The 24,905-nt window shown below is 40.0% G+C and overlaps 1 protein-coding gene across 4 annotated transcripts in view; it reads right to left on the reverse strand.

Moving 5' to 3' along the window:
* Slc9a6 (solute carrier family 9 member A6) overlaps nt 1-24,905 on the reverse strand; it is a 69,980-nt gene that overhangs the window by 10,121 nt on the left and 34,954 nt on the right. For 3 of the 4 annotated variants that reach the window (XM_087902797.1, XM_087902798.1, XM_048457631.3), the window contains 8 exons: nt 20,956-21,097; nt 19,720-19,825; nt 19,353-19,441; nt 16,189-16,302; nt 9,694-9,805; nt 8,103-8,256; nt 3,189-3,278; nt 2,069-2,099 (listed from right to left, as the gene is read on the reverse strand). In XM_087902797.1, coding sequence (XP_087758923.1) covers nt 2,069-2,099; nt 3,189-3,278; nt 8,103-8,256; nt 9,694-9,805; nt 16,189-16,302; nt 19,353-19,441; nt 19,720-19,825; nt 20,956-21,097 — 838 coding nt within the window. The remainder of the gene's footprint in view (nt 1-2,068; nt 2,100-3,188; nt 3,279-8,102; nt 8,257-9,693; nt 9,806-16,188; nt 16,303-19,352; nt 19,442-19,719; nt 19,826-20,955; nt 21,098-24,905) is intronic. The other variant, XM_048457626.3, reaches the window with a different exon arrangement.

Here is a 24,905-nt window from a genome sequence, read left to right on the forward strand (position 1 = left end):
GATTCACCAAGGCCCTTTCCAGAACTAATGTTCCATGGTTCTGTGACTTTTTTAAGGGCATAGAGTTTAGAGTCTAGGTTTTGTTTCTTTACTGCCCTTCCAATCCCCAGACAGTTTATTTTGCCCCTCAACTTGAATCCACACATACATAAATACTATAAAAATATCCGAGAATCTTGCATGTGCTCACAAGCACGCAAGAACTTCTGAACTTGCTTTTATATCATTAAGTTTCTCATGCCTTCACTTCTTATTTTCTTCTTTAATTTTTGCTGCTGGGGAGGGAACCCAGGACCTTGTACAAACTAATTACACGTTCTATCAGTGAGCTATACTTCAAATCCATGGAACTGCCTCATTTTCAAAGTTTTGCCTTCACTTTTTTTTAAATTTGTTGTTATTACTATTACTACTTTTACTACTACTAATATTGTATTATTATTGCTATTATTTATTTATTTATTCATTTCTTTCTTTATTTGGTGTATTAGAAATTGTTCTCTTCCAGCATCTGTTCCAGGGATTGAACTCAGGCCTTCCAGACTTGCTCAGCAAGCACTTTCACTCACTGAGCCATCTTGTTGGCCCTGCCTTCACTTCTTGTAAAGCAAATCATCTACAGTTACCATATATATATATAACTACTGTGTACCCCTAAGTTTCATACTGACTAGAATGTTTCTCAGGCCTCATAATGGACATAAGCAATTACTGAGTAAACAATGTAATTGAGATGTCCATGGGGTTTCCATTTCTTGACTGTATTTTTTTTTCATCTCTGGGGGGGGCGCACATGCACAGTATGCATGCGGAGGTCTGAGAACAACTGTGTGGAGTCACTTCTTTCATTCCACCTTTATGAGCTCTCCAGGAATCAGAGTTAGGCTGTCAGGCTTTTCAGCAAGCACCTTTACCCACTGGGCCATCTTGCTAACGTCTGCCCATGGGGTTCTGCATGTAATGGAAAACTATTTCTTTCTGTTTGCCACAACTGCTAGTCACCTATCTGGCTCTTTCCCTTCTTTCTCCTTTACGGTGACAGGGGTAACAGGGCTGTGCAAATGTTTTATCACTACTGAGATGCAAGCAGCCCTTGGAACTATCTCAGAAGCCTGGCAGGATGAAAAAGTATATAATCTGGTTTGTCCAGGGAATTCTACTTTAAGATTCTGACCACAAAATGGGCAAGAACTTACTGTATCACAGGCATACACACACACAGTCATCACTCAAAATTAGCACTTGGGAAATGAATTGAGTAAATGCTTTCTTTCTTTTAAAGCATACCCTGCAGAAAAATAAACCACGGCTTCTTTCAGAAAATAATAGGAATTATGTTTCAAAAGATATTTTCCATCTTCAAAAACCTCATTTGTGATTCCTCATGTAATGTGTAATAGATAACCACTTCCTCAGTGGTGCTCAGAAACCATTACAAAAGAGGGTGGAAATATCAGAAAGGGTGGTCAGTCTCATGAGGGCAGACAGTTCTGCTGTGTTCAGTCTACAAGTCTGGAGATCATAGGGGCAGCTGAGAAACTGACACACTGAAGGAAGGAAGGAAGGCGCTGTGTTGGAAAAGTTGAGGCTTATGCTAAGAGAGTGTAACCCCCCCTAAACATGCAGGGGGGACCAGCTGGACATTCAGAAGATTCTAGACAGTTCTCAAGGGCAGCTGCTGGTCATCCAATTTGAAAGTTACACAGGAAGGGCAGCTGGAGTGGGGCTGACATCAGAGACAAGCCTTCATGCGCAACCAGAGTGGAAAAAGGCTACCCGTGCCAGAGCAGCCACTGGATCACCCAGGCGCGCTGAAGAGCCTATTCTCCTCCATGGCAAAACCCCAGGATGGCCACAGATAGGAAAGCTGTCACCCTTGATAGCCACTTGCTGTCTAAACTATGGTTCTGTTTCATGGAGTAGTGAGAAAAGTCAGACATGTCAGTTAAGAGCAGAGGCAAACAAAACAGTATCTAAAAAGTAGCATGAAGTCTAGGAGAGACAGTTTTCTTTCCAAACGACTGAACACTGGACAGAAATGCCAGGGACAACATAAGCGCATATTTACCAAATGTTCTTGGTCTGAATCAACACCAACCCTAAAGGAAAAACACAAAGAGCAAATGAGATCTTGGAAGCCAACAGAAGATCTACTCACATATGCACACTGTCAGACAAATATTTTTCTCAACAAGAAGCTCCAAAATAGTTAATGTTCCCTCTTCTCTACAGGTTTTGGGGGACATTTCTGACGGCCTTCCACTTTCTTTAGAAACAGCCTTGGGTCTAAGGCAAGCAGGGCAAATGTTCTATTCCTAAAATCCCACTTACCAGTTTCAGTAAAATAGCATTTCTTCTCTGAATGTCAGTCCACTCTAAGTAGTGAGGGAGAGAAACTGCCCTAATTACTCAGTAAGAATGATTAGAAAGATTTCAACCAAAGCTGGAGCACGGCTCTCATGGAAATATTGTTAAGAGGACAGAAGGGGGTCCAGTTGCAGGGGGACTGCAGGGTAATTGATGGACATCAGCCTTGGTTCCTCATAACTCCTGTGTACCTACATCAAATTCCTTCTTTGGGCATCCCAGGGAACAACTTCATTAGCCAGTTCTGAGTCTCCTCTCTAGTCTCGGAACTTGCCAACTCTGTTCTTTCTCCTGCCCTGCCTGTCAGCCCTCCTCTCCTTGCCATCCCCGCTGTTTCAGCCCTCACTCTGACTCATGGTTCTGTTGAGTAAGCCTTTCCAGCTGCCAGGCTCTCCCCGAGAGTTAACTCTGGATAGGATGGAACTCTCTAGGTCACTGCTTTCACAGAAGCTTCTGAAAACAACTTAAAACCCTGAGTGTCACGTCTAAAGTACTTTGTAGGACATCCGAAACTTTCTACCCACTAGTGGCCACCCTTTACTCCAACCTACCTTTCCATTGCCCCCCATTGCCAGTCATTTTCTTCCACATGTCCTGCCATAGTCTAACCCTTCTCTCCCAGACCCTTGTCAGCTCCAAGAGTCAATACTTTTGTTCGCTTATGCCCCTCCTTCCCTCAGTACCCTCAGTTTTCTACTCATTTGTCAAGTGCCAAAGTATCTGCTCTATAAGCTGTTCACACAGAATCACCTCCCCTTTGTGCTTCTGTAGCACAGAGTTCTTATTCTAAACACACTTCACAGCACAGTATAGTTATTTACCTGTCCGTCTCCCCAAAAAGACTGTGAGCTCCTTGAGGGTAAAGGCCATGTCTCAATTCATCTCTGTATCCCCAGAGTCTAGCATAGTACCTGACATACAATAGGTGCTCAAATGTTTATTAATTCGGTTACCAACTACAGACAGCACAGACAACACAGCAGTACAAGAAGCTGTAGCAACATCTGCAAAGACAACACTCATAGGAGGAAAATGATACAAAACTATCTGGAAGGCAAGGGAGTCATGGTCAAGTATTTGAAAACAGATGACCATGACCAGATTCAAAACTCAAACCAAGACTCATTTTCACTTTGTTAAAAATGGCCAGACACTGTTTAACAGCTTCCCAGTCACAGTGGATTCTCACCACATTTATGCATCTCAAGTGACATCTAGTGGTCTAGAGGATAGAACATTCAAACATTCAAATGGCACATTATCCAAAACCAATGTAATAAACATTTATAGAGCACTTATTATTTGCCAGGCACTGCGTTAGGCACAGGGCATAGATATGAATCAAACATGGCCCCTGTCTTCAAGGAGCTCACAGACTAGTGGGGAAACAGATTCAACTATAGCAGACTCACAGTTTGCTGTTAAGGCAGGATGGGTTCAGGACTACTCCAGGGTAATTTCTAGCTATGTGAGCTCAATTAGGCTATGTGGCCCTAAGGACTGCAATTATGTCACCCAGAAAATGGAGCTAGTATCACCACCAAGTGTTGCTGCAAGGATTAAATGAGAAAATGTACTGAGAAACTTTTAAAGTGCTTGATGCATCACTAGTGCTAAGCAGCAGGTAGCTCTTAAAGCAATACCGCATCACAAGGATGAATGGGATAATTGCTGTGATAGACAGACCCAATGCTACACAGCAACTCCAAGAAAAAAGAATGGGGGAAGGGGAGGGTGGCTCTGTCGATTCCTAAGAATGAAAGAAAATCCCAGGCCAAGCAAAGGCTCAGAGACAAAGAAATGCAGAGCATGTGTGCTAGCTAAATGATAGGGTGCCAAATGTGACTGTCAGAAATGATGTGAAAGGATGCAAGCTGATTAATTCACTGGGGAGCCACTGCTCCCCAAAGAGAGGACATAATCTTTTTACACTGGAAATTAGATCATGTCACTCCCTTGCTTTAATATTCTCAAGATTTCCACTGTATTTTCAAATCCAAAGTCTTCACTATATACTACAAGACCCTACAGAAGGGTCAAGCCACAGCCCTCATGTGTATCCAGTGGTAAATAAGGTCCTGTTGGAACACAGCCATATTATGTGATTCCATATCACCTGTGGCTGTTTGTGACACCAGATCTGCATGGCTGAGGCAGATCACATGAATGAGGGAGTCTAAAAGCTTTGCTTCTGGCCCTTCACAGGTAGTTTTCAGAACCCTGACCCTTTAGGGTCTTGTCCACCTTTTTTTTTTCTACTTACCATTTGATCACTCTCATCATGTAAGCTTTTCTCTGTGTCAAACAGGCCACATCTGTTCCTGCCTTGGGGCCCTTGCTGCTGGACTGCTCTGTCCTGGTCGTCGTTGAACTGGCAGGGTCTTGCCACTCAGCCAGACTGAGCTCAGATATAACCTTTCCAAGAGACCTTCCCTGGCTTCTTCATATTATATATACCACATTCCCAGTCACGATCACAACATCTTAATTTCCATCACATTTAGTATCATCTAAAACTGTCACAGTCATTTATTTATTTACTAGGTTTTTCTTTTATCACTTTTCCCACAAAATGGGAACATAGGCCTTTTCTATCTTTTTATTGTCACTGTCCTTTTGAATAAGGTTACTTCATTTTAGCACTTCTGATATTTGGGGCCAGATAATTCTTTAATTGCAAATCTAGACAGTAGCCAAGTCTTTGCCCAGCAGGACGCTAAACAGAGTGCTGGCCTCTGCCTACTAGATAGCAACGACAGTTCCTTCTCCTAGTTGTGACTGTCAGCAATGTCTCCAAATATTGTTAAATATCCTCCAAAGAGACAAAATAATCTCCTAAAAACTAGTGAGTTGGAAGTTGAAACAAGGAGTGTCCACCAAACTGTGGGTGCTCAGTAAATACTTATTGAGTGACTGCATAAAAGGCACACCTGAAATGCTGTGCGCACCTGAAATGCTGTGCGCACCTGAAATGCTGTGCACAGCTGTGCAGAAACTAGTTCACCAAATCCTCACAACTCCAGGGAATGGGAGTCATGCTAAAGATGTAAAAACTGAGGCTCTGAATGGTCAAAGGCCTTGCCCAAAATTAAGAAGGAAGGACCAAGAATGCAAAGGTTAAGTTGGTGGGTACACAAATCTTCAACAGTCCCAACTCGTCAGCAACTTCAAAATTACACCACTAAAAAGGTGGGAGAGAAGAGGTGTTTAAAATATAGCCTTCACCTTTACTCCCTAATATTGGTAGGAAGGAAAAAAAACTTTTTAGGCTTTAAATGCTAATAAAAAGATAAACTAATAATTACAGGATAGTAAATGCCATAAAAGAACTGACATTTTCTATTTATGCTAATTATTAAGAATTTACTAACAGTTAAAATAGAGAAAATGAAAGATGTGTGATATAACTATTAAGTAAATGTGATAAATAACATTTTAAGTCAATACATGTTAAAAATTGAAGCAACAATGTGAATTAAAATATAAAATTTAAGACTATATGCTATATATATATACTTGACATGCTAGTCTGATTCACTGCATTCAATAAACTACCCAGTAAGGACTATAAAAATATATAGCCTCACTTGAGAGTGGAGGGACATGGGAGGGGTTTGAGGAAGGTGTCTAAGAGGGATTAGAGGAAGGAAAGTGATATACTTCTATTTCAATTAATTAAAACATTTAAAAATTAACATATAATCTCTGTTCACAAGCAGGCCAAAACACTGTAATAAAACAAGAAACTAAGGAATAGCCTAAAACTACAGGGCAGTGGATATGATTAAGCCTCCAACTGTGCTGGAAAGTAGGCAAGATGGGGCCAGGCAAGGAGCTTTCAAATCTAGTGATGGAGGTGGGATTTCTTTTCTCTCTGAAGGAGGATGGTAAGGATGGGGCTTTTATTTGCTGCGAGTAGAGGGCAGTGAGGGGAACAAACGGATTCTCCATTGATGAGTTTTAGTTCTTCTAAGCTAGCTCACATTTGTTTTACTCTCCCTGCAGAGTCTTCAGTTCCAAGCTTTTGAGAAAAGAAAAATTTACCACACTCATTTCTTGATGAATCATGTTTGAAGGAGCAAGGAATAGCGGTTTCTCTGTCTACCATTTAATTATTTGTATAATATTGGACAATTAACAACCCTTTAAAACCTGTATTTTACTATGGTTAGATAAACAAGCTAAACACACTTAACAGAATGCCTGGCACATAGTAGGTGCTTAATAAATGTCAAGTCCTCTTACAAGTGGTAAGTAGGATTATAAGAACATTACTGGATGTATAAAAGCATATGCTGTACTATATTATCTACTATACACAGAATTAACACAAAAATTAGAAGGGATTTGAATAGTAAAGAGAGATTAAGACATTAAGAACATTCACTGTGTAATTAAGGGTTAGCTTGCTTTTGCATAAAAGGCATAATAGAAAGTTTTTAAAAAGAAGCAAATGACAGATTCTCTTATTAGGTGAAAACACTGTTTTTTCAAATGAGGCCCATATATCCTGGAAGCTTGGTAGTTCTTAACATCTATGACATTTCAGCCAAACACAGAACCACAATCCACAAAGACTTCAGACACAAGCTGCTGTATCCATGGAAACAAATGCAGAACTCGAGATACAAAAGAGCTTTCAAACTGAATACATTAAGCAGTACACACTGAAGACCATGACTACATCACTTTGACCTTGGTAGGTTTGTGAGGTTGGAAATGGTGCTGATTGGAAAGATGAAAGGAATTATAATGTCTAGTACTGATGAGAGTTTGGTGAACTGGACTCTTACATAATGCTGATGGATTGAATTTGGTAATCTGACCAAAAGCCTTAAATACGTGCATATCTTATGGCTTAATCAATCCCCCTTCCGAAAATGCATCCTGAAGAAATAATTAAACAAGAGCATGGTGGCATGCTGGCTTCAGAGCATTCATTTATAGTAGTAACAGCAAAACCCTCAGATGGAAATAGCTAAAGCCTAAAAGCAATATAGAACTACAACAGGAATTTGGTTAAATCAACCAGGATATATACTGTTATTCAAATAATATGATATTTACCAGGGCAAATGCCCATGCTGTAACACATTTTCTTCTGTTATCACATTTCAAAACCAGTTTGAAGAGCACTTCAGTGTTGCCCATTTGCGGAAATGCATAGCAAAGGTCTGGACTGCTAACCTTCAGAGTAGTAATAATGCTTTTCATTTATCTTTCTTGCAGGCTCATTTTTTCTATGTATTGGTATTTCATTTGTATTTTAATAACTAAAGTTTGCCTGAAGATCAGAGAGTAAAAACAATCACACTAGTCAGCCTTACAGAGTAGGCAGTGGTGGTACACACCTTTAATCCCAGTAACCACAGTGGTTTGCCATAGAAACCGGGTGGTTGTGGTGCACACCTTTAATTCCAGCCCTGGGGAGGAATACAAGACGGGAGGAGACAGCTCTCACACAGTTTCATTCTGAGATTCCTGGATGCAGGATTGCCATTTCAGACTGAGGTACAGATAAGAGCCAGTGGCTGGCTGTTTTGCTTTTCTGACCTTCAGGTTGAACCCCTTTCTGCTTCTATTAATCATGTTACATTTCTATGTTATGCTACGCAGTTTTTAAGAAGGAAAAAAATGAAAAGATTTGACAAAGCTTAGAATCTTCTAATGACTAAAAATAAAATGAAACTGAATTAGAATGGAATATGAAAACGAGGTCTCCAGCTCCTACTTACCTTATATGCAAGCATGACAACATGGCAGTGGTGCCACCACCAAATACCCACACAGTAAAAAACACAATCAGAAGTGTGGTGCTGAACATCATTTGTCGTGCATAAGTGGCAGTATCGCGAATGGCCAGGGCAAAGGCCATTGCACCACGAAGGCCTACAGGGAACAGAAGTATTTTCAATATTTCTTCAATAACTCATCACTAATGTAGACTATATATACTCAGAGGCATAAAACATAACCTCAAAACTTGAAAGCATATAGACAAATATGAAATATTTAACATATGTAAAGAATGACTGCCAGAGTTAGTATATAATACTGACTTTCATCGATCTTCTGTTTGTTTGAGTTTTCAGACAGGGTCTTGTTACTGTAGCTCAGACTGGTCTCAAATTCACAGTCCTCCTGCATCAGCTGCACAAATTCTGGGATTGCATGCATCTGCTACCATATCCAGCTTGATCTCTTAATAATTCTTTAAAATTTAGTAACTTATGTATAGTAAATTCAATTTATAATGTTTTGACAATGCATAGAAGAGTGTGACCATTGCCACAATCAAAACAGAGCTAAAATTTTACTATTCCTGTTCAAATTACTTTGTGCTACCCATTAGCCCAGCTTCCTCATCACCCCGGCCTGCTCTGCATCACTATTATTTTGTCTTTTAAAAATACCACATCAGGCTAGAGAGATGGCTCAGCAGTTAAGAGCACTGGCTGCTCTTCCAGAGGTCCTGAATTCAATTCCCAGCACCCACGTGCTGACGCACAACCATCTGGCATACATGCAGCGAGAACAGCCATATACATAAAATGAAATAAATATAATCTTTAAAAATATATTACATTAATAGAACCATACATGTAAATTTTGAGACTGACGTCCTTCACTCAACATAACACTTCAAAGACTCATCCATGCTACCATGTGAATAAAAGTTTGTTCTTTTTATCATTTAGTAATTTTCCACAGGAGAGCTTTTATCAAGTCCTTGCTTCTCTGCCCCATTTGTCCACTGAGAGACAGACAAATGTAGGTCTGGTGGTGGGTCAGCTACACAGGAGGCTGAAGCACAAATAAATTCAAGGCTTGCTTGAACTATACAGTAACTTCAAAGTCAGTCTGAACAACTTAGACCCCATTTTCAAAAGCAAAACTTTTTTAGGAGGAGAAGCTGGAGAAATATAGATATAGGTAATATAGCATCTTAATCGTAGAGTGTTCGCTTGGCATGCCTAAGGCACTAGGTTCAATCCTGGAACTGAGCAAAAGAAAACAAGCAAGCTATTTGTAGATTTTTGGCAGTTATTGGCTAGAACTGATATAAACATCCACTTGCAGGTTTTTCTGCAAAAAATTATGCATCTTTAACTTATTTACTTTGTATGGTGTATTTTGAAACCAAAGATTTGGAAGCGGAGTGTGAAAAGTTCCCATAGAAGAGACGGGGAAATGGTACTAAGTTTTCTATTTGAGGATTCAGTGTCAACGTTTCCAACACAGTACCTTCATCTTCAGCTATAGAAGATAGCATATGTAGCACGAATGGTAGTTTGGGGGTAGAAAAGAGAAGACATTGCAACTTACCAGCAAACATCATCATGTGCTGAAAATTTGATCCAATCTTACTTCTTCTGCCCAAATTAAGTAAAAGAGACAAGGGATAAATATTGGCAGCTCTTCCCAAGAAAATAGCAATCTAAAATCATTAAGAGGTTAAGGATAATTTCTTTTACTACTGGTAATAAAAGCTATACATTTGAGACGGCGAGCAAGCATTCTGTCTACCACAGTGCTGTCTGTCAGAATGGTCTATATCCACAGAGCAGCTGGAATACAATCCGTATGACTAGGGAACTGCCATTGTAATTTTATTTCATTCAAATGAATTTAAATGGAAATAATCACATGTGTTAGCTGTTACCAGACTTGATGGCGTATGTCCAGCATGTAGAAAATTGACAAAGTGAAGAAAAAGATGTATAAAAGAGGGCCTTCTTTATGATCAACATCACAGACACATCATTTCCATTGCAGTGTTGAGAGGAAGAAGAGTCATGCCAGCGAACCTGCCCTGTTCTTCCTAAAAATACAAAAAGGGCAGCTCAGTCACTTCACGGAAACTCCTGCAAAGCCCTGCTGGGTCTCACAAAATATATACTGCAACCTGCAAAAAGGTCAGATTTCATGTCAAGTCAGATGGGTCTTAATTAAGAAACAGTTTGAATGTCTTTTTCTCCATTCATTATCTCAGAAACTGTGCTTTATAATTACAAATTGTACTGCAGGGTAAACAATGCCATCCCCACTACATTTCCTAAAAGGACTAGAAAGGGAAATGCAACAGTAAAAGCAAAGCAGCATGGTTGAAGCAGTACTGATGCAAATACCTTTCAAGGAGAGTGCAATGGCTAAGGTCAAAGGAAAAAGGGTGCAGTAAGAATTATATACTGATTACCTTGGCATAAGAGGTACAAGCAGAAGGGCAGGAGTTGAAAGTTGGCCTTGGATAAACAGTGAGTTTGAGGCTAACCTGAGATACACGAGACCTCACCTAAAAATCAATGAACAACAACAAAAAATCACCCAGAAAAGAGAAAATGGAATGTTTGTTGATGGAGTTGTTTTCCAGGGAAGTACTAACAATGCTAGCAATGTCATATAGCCAAGTGCCACATAACATTTCAAGTCACTCAAGAGTACGTACACCAAAGTGGTCTCATATAATTATAATGGACGTGAAAGATTCTTTTTGTCTAATCACAGATTAACATTATTCACATGTCTATGCTGATGCTGGTACAAACAAACCTACTATGCTGTCCCATATACAAGAACAGCAAAACAATTATGTGTAGTACACAATAGCTGGTAAGAAGTGATTGTTACTGGTTTTACATATCTACTATATTATATATATTTATATATCTACTATATACTTTCTGTCATCATTTTAGTGTATTCTTTCTACTTCCCAAACAAAAAGTTTGCACCAGTCGGGGAGATGGTTCAGTAAGTAAAGGTGTTTGCTGCTAAGCCTGACAACCTTAGGCCAATTCCTGGGACCCACATAGTGAAGGAGAGAACTGAGTCTTAAAAGTTGTTCTCAGACAACCACACATATCCCATGGCATGAGTAAAGAAAGTTTACTGTGAGCCGGGTGGTAGTGGCGCACGCCTTTAGTCCCAGCACTTGGGAGGCAGAGGCAGGCGGATCTTTATGAGTTTGAGGCCAGCCTAGTCTAAAAGAGCCAGTTCCAGGACGGCTAGGGTTGTTACACAGAGAAACCCTGTCTCGAAAAACAAAACAAAACAAAAAAAAAAAACCAAAAAAACCCAAAAAAGGAATTAAAGCTTCCTGTGAAATAGCATGCTGTTAAATCAGCAACAGCCCCCATATAGCTCATATTTATCAACTCTCCTAACTGAATCAAAAAGCTCCTTTGAATAACTTAGTTATATCATGTAGGTTTACATAAATATATTATATGATGCTCACACAGTGACCAAACCGCGTGATAACACATTTCTCCAAACGTATCTCCACCTTTAAGCAGCACATGAGTATCTACATATACTGCAACTGAACAACTAAATAACTGAATGGAAGATGTCAAGTTCTTTAAGGTAGGGATGGACGTGTACTAACCAACAAGGAAAACAGTGGTCTGTTAATGGTAATAGGTTACAGTTGGAGACATCAGTACAAAAACTCATGACAGGAGGTGCTAATGGTTACAAACAAATATTTATGGATGTATGGATATGTACATGACTTACTATATACATGGACAGCACCTTCCTCTGTCCATGGACATGGTCTAGAACAGTGTTCTCAAACTCCTTAATGCTACAACCCTTTAATACAATTTCTTATGTCATGGTGACTTCCAAATATAGAATTATTTTTGTTGCTACTTCATAACTGCAGTTTTGCTACTGTTATGAACTGTAATACAAAAATGTGTGTTTTCTGATAGTTTTGAGTAACCCCTGTAAAAGAGTTGTTAGACCTGCAAAATGGTCGTCACCCATAGGTAGAGAACTGGTCTAGAAGAAAGAACATCCAGTATCCTAAGCACACCCAAAGCCCAGGTCTTGGTTTCCAATACCTCTTTCCCAATGAAAGGAACCAGAGTTCCTTGGAGAAATGGACAATTCTTGGTCATAAAGAGAACAAAACGAGCAGAAGTATCTTATACTTCCAGAAAGTAAGGAAGTGGTAAAGAACAAAACCCAAATCCCCAAACCACAATGACATGGCATGTCAAATAGAAGTGGGGGCTACCCAACAAGCTCCTGATGACTAAAGCCGGGATAGTTTGAACAAGTAAACTTTTTAAAATGTAAATAATCTAATATATAAGATAATGAATAAGCATTATTCAAATAAATAATGCTAGAAACAAAAAACTGAACAGAACATCAAGTGATGGAGAACAGATGAATCTCTGTGTAAAGAATTACAAACCATTTTGTAAAAATTTAGTCCTCAGGGAGATGAACCCTAACTTCACACTCCCTAAATGCGGGCTGCATGGGGTGGCTTCTTTTCCAAGCAGGACAAGATAGAAAATCAGGATCCACCCTGCAACGGGGCGAGCTGGCAGCTGCGTGACAAAAGCCAACATCAGTACATTAATGTTAGGAACTAGGTGCCCTCTCCATGGGGATGGCAACTGCACTTCACTTCCCCAGCATTCCTCTAAGAACACGTGTACCCCACTGTCATCTTGGGGATACCATGAGACAACTTCATTTGAGGAACACTCTACAAAACACCTGGTCACTATTCCCAAATTTTTCAGGGCTCACTAAAATCAAGGAACAACTGAGAAACTATCGGTCAAATAGAACCCAAAGAAATCTACAGAGCAAATGCAATATTCTGTCCTGGCTAGGACCTTGATATAGTAACAGTAGGTTATGGGAAGGCCAGGAGACTCAGGATGAGCATGAAGTTCACTTACTGGATCACTCCAGGCTTCGTTCCGTGTGCCGAATGTACTGTGCTGATGTGCCGAATGTACTGTGCTGATGTGCCGAATGTGCTGTGCTGATGTGAGGTGCTGACTGGGAGCGGGGGCATCACGTATAGGACAGCTTTCTGTGCTGTCTTCATTATTCTTGCCATAAACACAAAAACACTAAAATCTAAAATTTCTTTGAAAGTAATTCCACTAAAAAAGGAAAAAGTAAGAGCAGCAAAAAGGCATGGGAGGTGGTGTGACAACACTTAGTTTTCACAAGCACATGCCTAGTCTTTTCCTATAAGCACAGGACCCTCCTCCCTTTTAGTCCCAATTTTTGAAAACACAGGCACCCAGACAGAGTATGAGTCTCAGCTTCCCATGCAGGTAGGTGTTGCCAGCGTTGTTATGTGCAAGCGGTATGTACACTTTTGGGCAGTGCCCTTAAAGACAATTAGGAGGCACAAGGGTCAGATGCCATGGACCACAAGAATGCAGGCAATTCCCTGCAGAGAACAGCACCAAGGCTGCTCGAGTTCATAACAATCCCATAGCCACACAAACTCAAACTTTTACATAAGAAATAAACTTCTGTCTCATTTTACTCATTTAAACCTGGGTCAATTTGAGTCACTGTCACACGAAAGCAAATGTAACCTAGAGACAGGACAGCTTTGGCCTTGTTAAAAATTATTTTCATAGATTATTTGTAATCTCAAATTCTAACAAACTCAGAAACCTTGGAACTATTTAACCTCATTTCTAGGCTAACTATTACAGATTAAACTACTGTGGCTACTCGAAAAAATTTCAATAGTGACGAGCTCTAGAACGGCTGAACTCAGCACGTGCCCTCCAGCTAAGACAGGACTCTTATTGACAGGACTTTGCTGTTTTGTTGTAAGACTGTAGAACAATATTTCAATAAAATCTCACTTTCTAACATAGATCTTGTAAGGTTTTAGTTTTTTTAAAAAAAATTACTGCTCCCTGTCAGAATCTTGATTCTTAAGTGTTTTTAAAGCTCTTATTTAAAGCATTCACTTCCCTGACCATACTCTTTCCTTTCACTTTTCCAACTATCTGGCTCTTCAGTCCAAAGACCACAGTAGTCCTGCCTCTGATGGCCAGCCCTCTTCTCTTTGCTTCCCTTCTTCTCCATGTGGTAGAGACACTCTTCCCATAGCCTACATCTACTTTGTTCTTTTCTGTTTCCATCATATTCACTCGGCAAAACCATAAACCTCAATGGACCCACTATGCCTTTTTTCCTGTGCTTACCACTAAGTCTTCCTGGTCAGACTCACATGACATGGAAGATTGGTATCTTACAAGTACCTGTTCCTTAGTCAAATTGGTCCCCATTTAATGCTCAGCAGTCATATTGCAATCTTTTGGTTGACTCTCCCCTAACTCCCCATGCCCACTTCATAAACTTTCTCTCTGCCTTCCACCAAACTCTTATCTGTGGGAGCCAGAGTCCAAGATGGTCCCTAATGACCCCTGCCTCCTGTCAGGGAGTGTGATCTCCACTCACACTGTTCCACGGTTGGTCTGTATGACCAGCAGATAGAGCAGAAGTGATGACGAGATTTCACTTCCAACAACTGGTCTATAAAGGGCACCTTGGCTTCCATCTTGGACTTTCAGGTCACTCACTCTGGGAAACTTCCCCTATGGATACGTCCTACAGAAATATGGTCCTTTCTGCTGACAGCCATACGAGTGAGGTTGGCATGGTTCCTCCAGCCCCAGGTAAGTCCTGAGCGCCTTACCAGCAAACCATGTCATTATAACCTTCTGAGGGGTTATGGAGCCAGAATCACTCAGCTAAGATATTCTAGGATTCCTAACCCCCAGATACTGTGTAAGGTAAAGAATGGTAAGTTTCCAGATTATTTCTTACACAGCAAAGAACTTGTACACCATTCTACTCTCAGCAGGCAATATCACTTCCTACTTTATAAAACGGAAGTATCAGCTAGGAGCTCCACTTTCTCACCGCGTTTCCCTCGCTCACTGGGGAAGCTGCTCTGAGAGGAGACCAGGTTCTCTCTATATACTTCAGAGTCTACCTGTCCCATCCTGCCATGAGGATATCTTTCATAGTCTCAAATTCTTCTTTCAAGTTGGTCTTACCTTTTAAAAAGAGATTTATCTATTTATTATGCATACAGTGTTCTGTCTACATGTATGCTTGCAGGCCAGAAAGGGGCACTAGATCTCATTATAGATGGTTGTGAGTCACCATGTGATTGCTGGGAATTGAATGCAGAACCTCTGGAAGAGCAGCCAGGGCTCTTAACCTCTGAGCCTTCTCTTCAGTCCCTGGATTTACTCTTTGTTTATTTATTTTATTCCACTTACTTATTCATGTGGAGGTCAGAAGCCAACTTGCACAAGTCAGTTCTCAACTTCTATCACATGGGTCCCACGGAATGAACTAAGATGTTAGGCACGGTGGCAAGCATCCTTACCCTCAGAGCCACCTTGTCAACCCCTCAAGTTTGCTCTAAAGATAAAAGTGCTCATTTACACGAAACAGAGAAAAAGATGTGACCTTATTCAACCTTCCTCATCTTTGACACATTGCCTTAAGGCACAGACTCTAACACTTCCCCATAGTCAAGGTTTCTCTCTCTCCTTTAGTAACAGACAACAGTTTTTGTTCCTTCTCTTGTGCTATGCTAGAGACGGAAGCCAGGGTTTTCCTAGGGAAGCAGCTGGTTCTCGAGCTACTCCACTGCTCCATTTTCAAATTTGATTTTGAGAAAGGGGTGTGTCAAGAAGACCTAACATTTCAGATATTCGCACCTTCACAGGGATTATAGTTAGGTGGTGCCATGCCTAGCGAGGGACAAATACTTTACCTTTGAGGTCAGCAGGGTAGAAAGAGACTTCTGTCACTGCGATCAGCCAACATTTTTGTGCAATAAACTCAAATAGAAATAGAACAGGAAAAATGATTAGAATGAAACTGGGAAAAAACAGTTTATATCCTTGATTTCTCAAAAAAAATCACATTTAAGTATTTTATCAACCACGTGCCTGAAACCACATGACGAACTCAATTAAAATTATTTTCTAAACAGACACATTAGATAAAGGATACAAATGCTCCTACTACAAATGTTGGGTTGAAGACATGGTTTTGGAAGGTGAATAGCGTCAGTCCCATGTAGGAAAAGATGAAATTCTCCGCTAAGAAATTGAGAAGCTCAAACAACTGAAATGAAATTTAAAAGGTTCCAGTAAGTAAATATCACACTAAAAACATGAGCAGTTATTTTAAATATGTAAAGCTCATATATACACCTGAAATCATGTGACCCAGAGGGGAGTACATGTAGAGACAATATTTCCAAAGCCACAAAAAGAGCCAGAAATGGTGTGCCCTCACGTTCCTATCAGCTCCCTCTCGCTGTCCTCATCATCGGTCATTTTCCCCCAAAGCCAAGGTTTCTTTTTGAAGGCCCTAACCTAGCTTTCATCATTTCTACACATGACTCTGAACCTAAGCAATCAGCCCTTCATGCCCATTTCTCATCCCCACCCAGTGGATCTCACTTAAAATTCGTTTCAAGATACTTTCAACTTCTTCTGCCCTGGCAGAGTGATAAGGCCACTGCCATATCACTGGGATGCTGTCACCTTTACTTTTTTGCTAGGTCTTAGCTTCTCCTTTTATGGACTGACTCCTAACAACAGGGCTTCTCTATGGAGTATGAACTCAGCAGCCTCCCCTGATGCCTGTGAAGGTCCACCCACTCACATCCATGCTTCTACCACAGGTGGACAAGAATTTTCCAATGAAGTGAAGGTTCTCCATAAGCTCTATTCTCCCTCAACCTTTCCCAGGAGTCATCTGCCCCATAACAATAGGAAAGATAAGGAACCTGAGCTAAGGAGTCTGAATGCCTATGCTTAAACCACACCTGCACTACTTGCTAACTCTAGGGCTTTGGGCAGATTCGTTGGTGTTTTCACTTTTTGTTGTTGTTTGGAGGGGAGTCTTGGAGCGAAGTTTTAAGTTTTACTACGTAGCTTTGGATGACCTTGAATTCCAGAGTATTCTGCTTCCTTCTAAGTGCACGTGTTTGTGTGTATGTGCTGTGTTGTGGATATGAAGGTACGTGTCACAAAATGCACGTGAAGGTCAGGTGCCAATCTCAGGGGTTAGCTCTTGCCTTCCACTTTGTCTGAGACAGGGTCTCTCTGTTGATTGGTTTTGTTTTTGCTGCAGCTAGCAGGCTAGCTGACTGTCAGGCTTCCGGTGATGTTCTTGTCTCTACTTGCCATCTTCTTTTAGGAACACTAGGATTACAGACATTCACATTACGCATTCAACTTTCACATGCATTCTAAGATCTGAACTCAGGTCCCCACACTAGCACAACAAGCACTTTTACCTACCGAGCCACCTCCCCAGGTCCCAAGTGTTTTTATTATAGGCATACATCACACATCTGGCTTACTTACTCTTTTCAAAATCAGTGTTAGAAATATCTTTTAAAGTAGAATTGGAAGGTCCGAGGATATAACTCAGTGGTAGAACATTTGCCCACCAAATAAAAGACCCTGGGTCCAGTCCCCAAAACTTCACAAAAAACCCAGAACTGACTTACCAAAAATAAGAACAAACATTAAAATGGGCATATGTTTTTCTATTAATGACAATATACTCTTATTCTTATTTGTGTGCTTAATCGCTGTAAGTACAGTCTCTCTTCTTATTACTATAGGCCTTAGTATTACTTAGTATATATCATACTAAGCAACAACTCCATGTACACTATCACATTTTAATCTGAGGACTTGGGATGAAAGTAGCATTATATCTCCATTTTAGAGGACAAAACAAAAACAGAATTCTCTAACTTCTTCCTGATCACATAGCCAGAAAACAGTAGAATCCGTGTTGAGCGCCACAGAGCATCCAGAGACTCAGCTCTAATTCTCAACACAGGAGCTGGCAAACCCTGTGAGGTGCCAGAAAGTAAACATTTTAGGCACTGCAGGCACAAAGTTTCTGTCACAATTCCTCTTGGATTGTTTGGCACACAAACTGCACGGGCTATACATACATTAAAAGATGAGTGTGACTCTGGCTTGAGAAAACTGTAGTAAGGAACACTAAAATCGAGTTCCATATAGCCTTACAGAATATTCTCCTGAGCTTTTCCTAACCATTTCATATTACAAGAACGTTCTAGTTCACAAAATAGTCAAGGCCAAATTTAACCTATCCCTCCACTAGGTCATTCCAAATCCTTCCCATCTTTTAGATGCACCACTTCTATGATGATAACATCGAGCTCCTCAAGCCTCAAACTGTTTAGTCTCTCCCCAGATGTTCTGCACAGTACAGACTCAAGCCCACACTCTATGATTCATAGTGGTTATAAGTATTTTCTGCATGCAAGTTGCATATCACCAAAAGGCTGCAAGCTCTTAGCTTGCTGTTTTTATGTCTACCTTGCCACCTAAAAACGACCAAACCCCTGGCTATTTTACTGCTTTATATTCAGTGTAACCTCCATGTAAATGTTCCAGAAGGGGAGCCTAATTTCTTTTGAAGTGTTAGAGAAAGCATGGGATAAGAGAGAGAGAGAAAGAGAGAGACAGACAGACACACAGAGAGAGAGAGAGAGAGAGAGAGAGAGAGAGAGAGAGAGAGAGAGAGACTGCTATTTTGCTTTACCATTGGTAAAGCAAACCAACTCACCTTTTCTAGCCTTCTGCAAAACTGTAAGTTCCTAGTTCCTATACATTTTGTTTATTAGTCTTCTATATCTCCTAAGACCAGAAAATGATATGCCTAATTCCTTCAGAATTCTTTTCAGGTAGACTGTTCACAGTGCCCAGTTCATGACAGTCCCCCTCAAGGCTCTTGGAAGCAGCAGTACTACAGGGTGAAGAGCGCAGGAAGCTTAGCCCTGTGTGGTTTAGCAGACCCAGACAAGTTAACCTTTGCTACACTTCACAGCAGGAACTCTGACCAAGTCAGAGTGGGGCTTCAAATCGTTCCTCTTAGCAGCCACTACATTAGGAAGATATGAAGAACTGACTAGTCTCCAAAGTCCAGCCCTAACAGTCTCTGGTAACTCTGCTGCCCAACTGCTGCCCTAGAAGCTGCTCTCCTGCACCCTGCCAGGTGCCAGGAAAAGAGAAACCATCAGTTTGAACTGATCACAGATCATTTAAGTTGAAAAATAAAACCTTTTGTTTTGCTAAGCGGAGGAAAATTTTATTCATCAACTATAAAGTCTCTCTTACCTGCTTTGTTCTATGCTGAGACTCTGTGGACAAATTGTTGTATGTATAATGTGCCTGTGTAATGCCACAGAACAACACTGCCACCACGCCTGCAAAGACAGAGAAGTCAGTTCACGGAAAAGGAGGGCTCCTAAATTTTATACTAAGTCTCCTATTTTACAGAAAAAGATTCCATGCATAATGTTGACACTTTCATTTACTTTGACTTATTTTGTTGGGAGGAACCAATTTCTGGCATTGAAAATCTTTTTTACATTTGAACCTCTGTCCTAACTCCCAAGCATAACAAGTATGTTCAAACACTAAAGGAGGTTGGTTCACTTGGAAGAGGAGCTCTCTAAGTCACTCCTCATAGAAAGTGACCTACCTGTGAAACCCCAGGCTTCAGCCAAAAGAAAAGTGCTCCAGGACATCAAGAAGAAAAGACCCGTCTCCAGCAACTGGAACTCCCGCAACTTGGTGAATTTTGTCACGTAAAACTGTTAAGCTTGGTAACAAAATCATATAATAACACATAAATATGACTAGTAAAATAATAGCCAATTCAAGGTGTTATAAAAAGTTAGGGAAGGGCTCTTGAGCCTCTCTAACACAAAAGGCACAAAGGAAAACGGTAAAGAATTCTTAGAATGAGACCTTATGGAGCTGCCCTCCTGTCAGTGAGGAAACCTCACAAATTACTGCCCTCTATGCCTCAGCTCATCAATTAAAAAGCCATGAATGATAGCCGGGCATGGTGGCACACGACCTTAATCCCAGCATTTGGGAAGCAGAGACAGGTGGGTCTCTGTAAATTCGAAGCTAGTCTGGTCTACAACGTGAGTTCCAGGACAGCTAGAGCTGTCAACACAGAAAAACCCTGTCAAAACCAAAAAAAGATCATGAATGTACTCTCTTCCAGCATAAAACCAAGAGTATTCAAAAAGAATCACACGTGCGGGACAGTGGTGACACACGCCTTTAATCCCAGCACTCGGGAGGCAGAGGCGGACGGATCTCTGTGAGTTCGAGGCCAGCCTGGTGTACAAGAGCTAGTTCCAGGACAGGCACCAAAGATACAGAGAAATCTTGTCTCGAAAAAAAAAAAAGAATCACAATCACACATGTTTTACATAAGACTGTATTAAAAGACAGCTGGATGAAACTGGAGAGGCCGTTCAATGGTTAAGGGTATTCAATGTTCATCAAAACAGCCTCAGCTGGGTTGTGAGGATGGCTGACAACCATCCGTAACTCAGATCTAGGGGACTCAACGTCCTCTGCTGGCTTCTAGAGCATGCCTATATTCCTAGCACTTGGGAGGAAGACACAGGACGATCAGAACTTCCCAGTCATCCTCAGCTCCAGAGTAAATTCAAGGCTGGCTTGAATTACATGAGATCCTGCTCCCCATACATGTTTTAAGACACTGAGCCTATGTAAAACAATGGAATTCAGTAAGTGACATATTAACAAAGATTTTTGTTTCATGTTTTTAGAACAACTTCTTAGTTAAAAGATTGGTAGCTATAAAAGCAATTTCAGTCATGAACTCGGAAAAACCATGTGTCACTAAACTACGTCAGAAGGGTAAGAAGAAAAACTAACTAGAATAAAAGGATATTAAAGCTGTCACCACTCCTGTAGCAGCACCCATTGCAAAAGATCCACTGAAGATCCCAAGGAAGATTCCAATAGATTTGAACATGGCTGTGACATCAAAGGTGTGGCTGTTGTCTCCAGCTGGTTGGTATGCCACTATTGACCTTCAAAAAGACAAGATTGTTCTCAATTCTAGTAGCAACTTTCACTTTTAAAATATTATCCAAATCTGGATGTAATAGCACACAACTGTAACCTCAGCATTTGAAAGGCTAAGGCAGGGGGAGCTCTGGTTCTGGGACAGCCTTGGCTATAAAGTGACAACCTGTATCAACAAAACAAACAAAAAACCAAAACCTGGAAGCATTTAATGACAAAATCAGAAGAAAACCCCCCAACTCTTTGTATGTGAATTACAAAAGACTACAAAAAAATGCTGCAGTACATACAGCTAGAAGGAAAATATAGCTTTCAAGAGTAAAAAGCCTCTATTTAAAAGCTGTACCAAGCCTCTTCATCCTCAATACTAGGATATCCTCCCTCCCCCGTCTCTGTCTCCTGGCCCGTGTGTGTGTGTGTGTGTGTGTGTGTGTGTGTGTGTGTGTGTGTGTGAGAGAGAGAGAGAGAGAGAGAGAGAGACAGAGACAGAGAGACAGAGAGAGAGATTATGTTTAAGAATTATGTGTTCTGAGGGCTCTAAAGCCCTAATATACTAATGAAAACAAGCAAACAAACAAACCCTACTTGTTTCCTGAAGAGGCATGAGAACATTTTAAAAAACTGCTCAATATTCAACTCCATTGCATAGGGTTCCTCTTTGGGGAAAATGAAGGATTTTTCCAACTTTTAAAATGCCAGAATAGGCCAAATGCCTAATATGTACTTAGTCACTAAAACAGACTTCTTTAAGCAAATGGGCTCAGAGACCTCCCAAGGAATTAGGATCCACTCTAGAGTACTTTAGATATACCTAGCTGGATCCTCCACCCTCAACTAAGAGTCACTCTGAACCAAGTCAAGCCAGGCGATTAAAATGGACTGTTTTGAACTCAAATTCCAAACCTGTTCTGGAAAGAGCTTTTCTAATAGTCACCCTGGGAAATAAAAATAACCAAGAAAACCACTTTTACCAGTAGGTCTTTGCTAACAGTGTTTACTGTTACTGAATCAATTCTCATCTCAGTTAATTCAGGTACCAGAAAAGTGCAGATTCAAAGACATTATACAAACCATGTCAAAGAAGGGAACGAAAAACACATTCCTAAGAATATAAAGAATTCACACTGGGCTTACTATAATTGTTTTCTGGTTCAAGGCTAAAAGTATATTATTTATACTATGTATAACAAATTCTTTTTGTATATCCCAGATTAAACTGTTAAAAACTTAAGACCAGAATATAATTTCCTAATTAGCATCTATTTGATTAAAGCCCAACATCAATTTCTAGTAATAGCATTAAGAAATTTCAAACTCTCAATCTGAATGAAGTTTTTACACATTTGTGTTTAAATGCTCAAAATATTTAGATTACTTTGAAACTAAAAGTGTATATATTATTTTTGATAAACATGGACTGACCTTTAATAGCATGTTATGTTTACATATATACAAAAGGCCACACCATTGTAAGTGTCCTATGGAACAATCTTTGTACACTGTAAATATGTATTGCTCCCATTGATTAATAAAGAGCTGACTGGTCTACAGCTGGGTAGGAGAGATTGGTTGGGGTAGCCAGATTCAGAGGATGCTGGGAAAAAGGGCTGAGCCTCAGGAGGTGCCAGCCAGACACGGTGGAAACAGAATTTGTACAAAATGAGATAACAAGCCATGAGTCACGTGACAGCAAGAAAATGAATAGAAATGGGCTAATTTAAAATGTTAGCTAGTTAGTAATAAGCCTAAGCTATTGGTCAAGCATTTGTAATTAATAACAAGTCTCAGTGTAGTTATTTGGGAACCTGGCTGGCAGGACAGAAAACCTCAGCTACAAATGTGATAAAACTATGCTATATAACATTAAAATACTCTACAGGAAGGAAAACATACTTTTCTATGCAACTTTCATCCTCTTTGATAATTTTTTTCAAAATACTGAATAAACCATAATATGAATGATTTGTCTCCTGAGATTGTTCTCTTTGGACTAGTCTAAATTCCAGTTTGACACTAATCATTATTTTATTCTTTAACTCCTAAAATGAAGAACACGTGGAAAAGTTGATAGGCTTGTGTCTTCTATTTTAGGGAAATGCTGGCCTCTGGGTTGAAATCTTAACTCATTTTTTTCCATATCCCATCTTGTGGCATAAGTATCTAAATACTTTTCAAAAAATCCTAATATTTGTAGGCGGAGACTGTTTCCTAGATACCCAGGCCCAAATAATTATACAGAAATTATATTAATTACAACACTGTTCGGCCAATGACTCAGGAGTATTTCTAGCTTGAATTAACCCATTTCTATTCATCTGAATATCGCCACGAGGCTGTGGCTTATTGGGTAAGGTTCTGGCTGGCATTTTTCTCCTTCAGCCACTGCATGGTGTCTCCTTGACTCTGTTTACTCTCTCTCTATATCTCTTCCAGCCTAGCTATATTCTGCTAAGCCATTGACTGAAACAGCTTTATTCATTAGCCAATAAAAATAAGACATATACAGAAGGACATCCCACATCAAATATTAATGTAACATATGGCTCAAGGAAAAATTCACCCCATTATCTACTGCCTTAACAGATACATCTTTTTATCCTTCTGTATTTATTTTCTCTTATTTTGTTACATGCATAATGTTTTGCATTCTTTGAGTCATGGTTCTATAAGTACTCTAGGCTGGTTCTGAACTTGCTGTGTAGCTGAGGATGACCTTGAATTACTGATCTTTCTGCCCTTACCAGCCGAGTGCTGGAATCACAAATGTGTATCACTATGCCTAGTTGTAATGCAGTATTAGGGATTGAACCCATAGCTTCATGCGTGCTAAGCAAGCAGTCTATCAACTGTGCTTAGTTATCAACCCGTCCATAGTTTTGAACTCTGCTTCCTTCAATGAACAATGACACAAGAGTTACAAAACGAAGATATTTAAGACTTTAAAATGGTATTAACAGCATAATTTACTTAGCTATTTGCACATTGCTATAGACTTTAAAATTTGCTTCTAGGGCCTGGAGATAAAGTTCAGTAACAGAGCACTTGCCTAGCATACAAAAGGAATGTAAAAGGCCCTGTTTACTTTATTTCTGTAAGACAACAGTAAAAACAAAAACATAAATTGGACTTTCCAAGGCTCCTCCTAATATTTGCTTCTACAGCAGCATGGAATAATATCTTTGTGACTTTTATACTTTGATCTATTTCTTTGTGCTATTTTCATGGAAACAGAGTACTACTTCATCTACAACTCTTTATGTGCTGATCAAGAGCTTCCAAAACAGCCTCCATTTCTGGAGAGAAATATGGCAATGTCACATACTTTTTAAAAGGTTATACCCTTGACCAAGAAATTTTAAAACATATCTTTGGGGTCAACAAGATGGCTCAGTGGATAAAGACACTTGCTGCCAAGTCTGTTACCTAAGTTCAATTCCTAGAACCCACATAATGGAAGAAGAGAATTGGCTTCCACTAAACAGAAACATAAACAAGTTCCAAAATAAATTTTATAAATTTTAACATGCTACCTTAATTTGTTAATTGTCAAACAATTCTCTCACAAATTATAGAATATAAACAGCAATTATCAAACTAAGGGATTGCAATACAAGTAAAGTATACTTAACATCCTTTGAAATGCATCAAAGGTGAGTGCAAGATGACTGTCAATATACCACTGAATACCTCCATCTAGTAACTTCCCCTGATGGAGCAACATAACTGCTTTCCCTCTCATTTGGGGGCAGGAACTCATTTGCTCAGCTCCATCAAGACACATAGCTAAAAGTTCCCCTGTTATACCTCCCGTGA

This window comes from Myodes glareolus, chromosome X (assembly GCF_982192425.1).
Source record: "Myodes glareolus chromosome X, mMyoGla1.1, whole genome shotgun sequence".
Lineage (NCBI taxonomy): Eukaryota > Metazoa > Chordata > Mammalia > Rodentia > Cricetidae > Myodes > Myodes glareolus.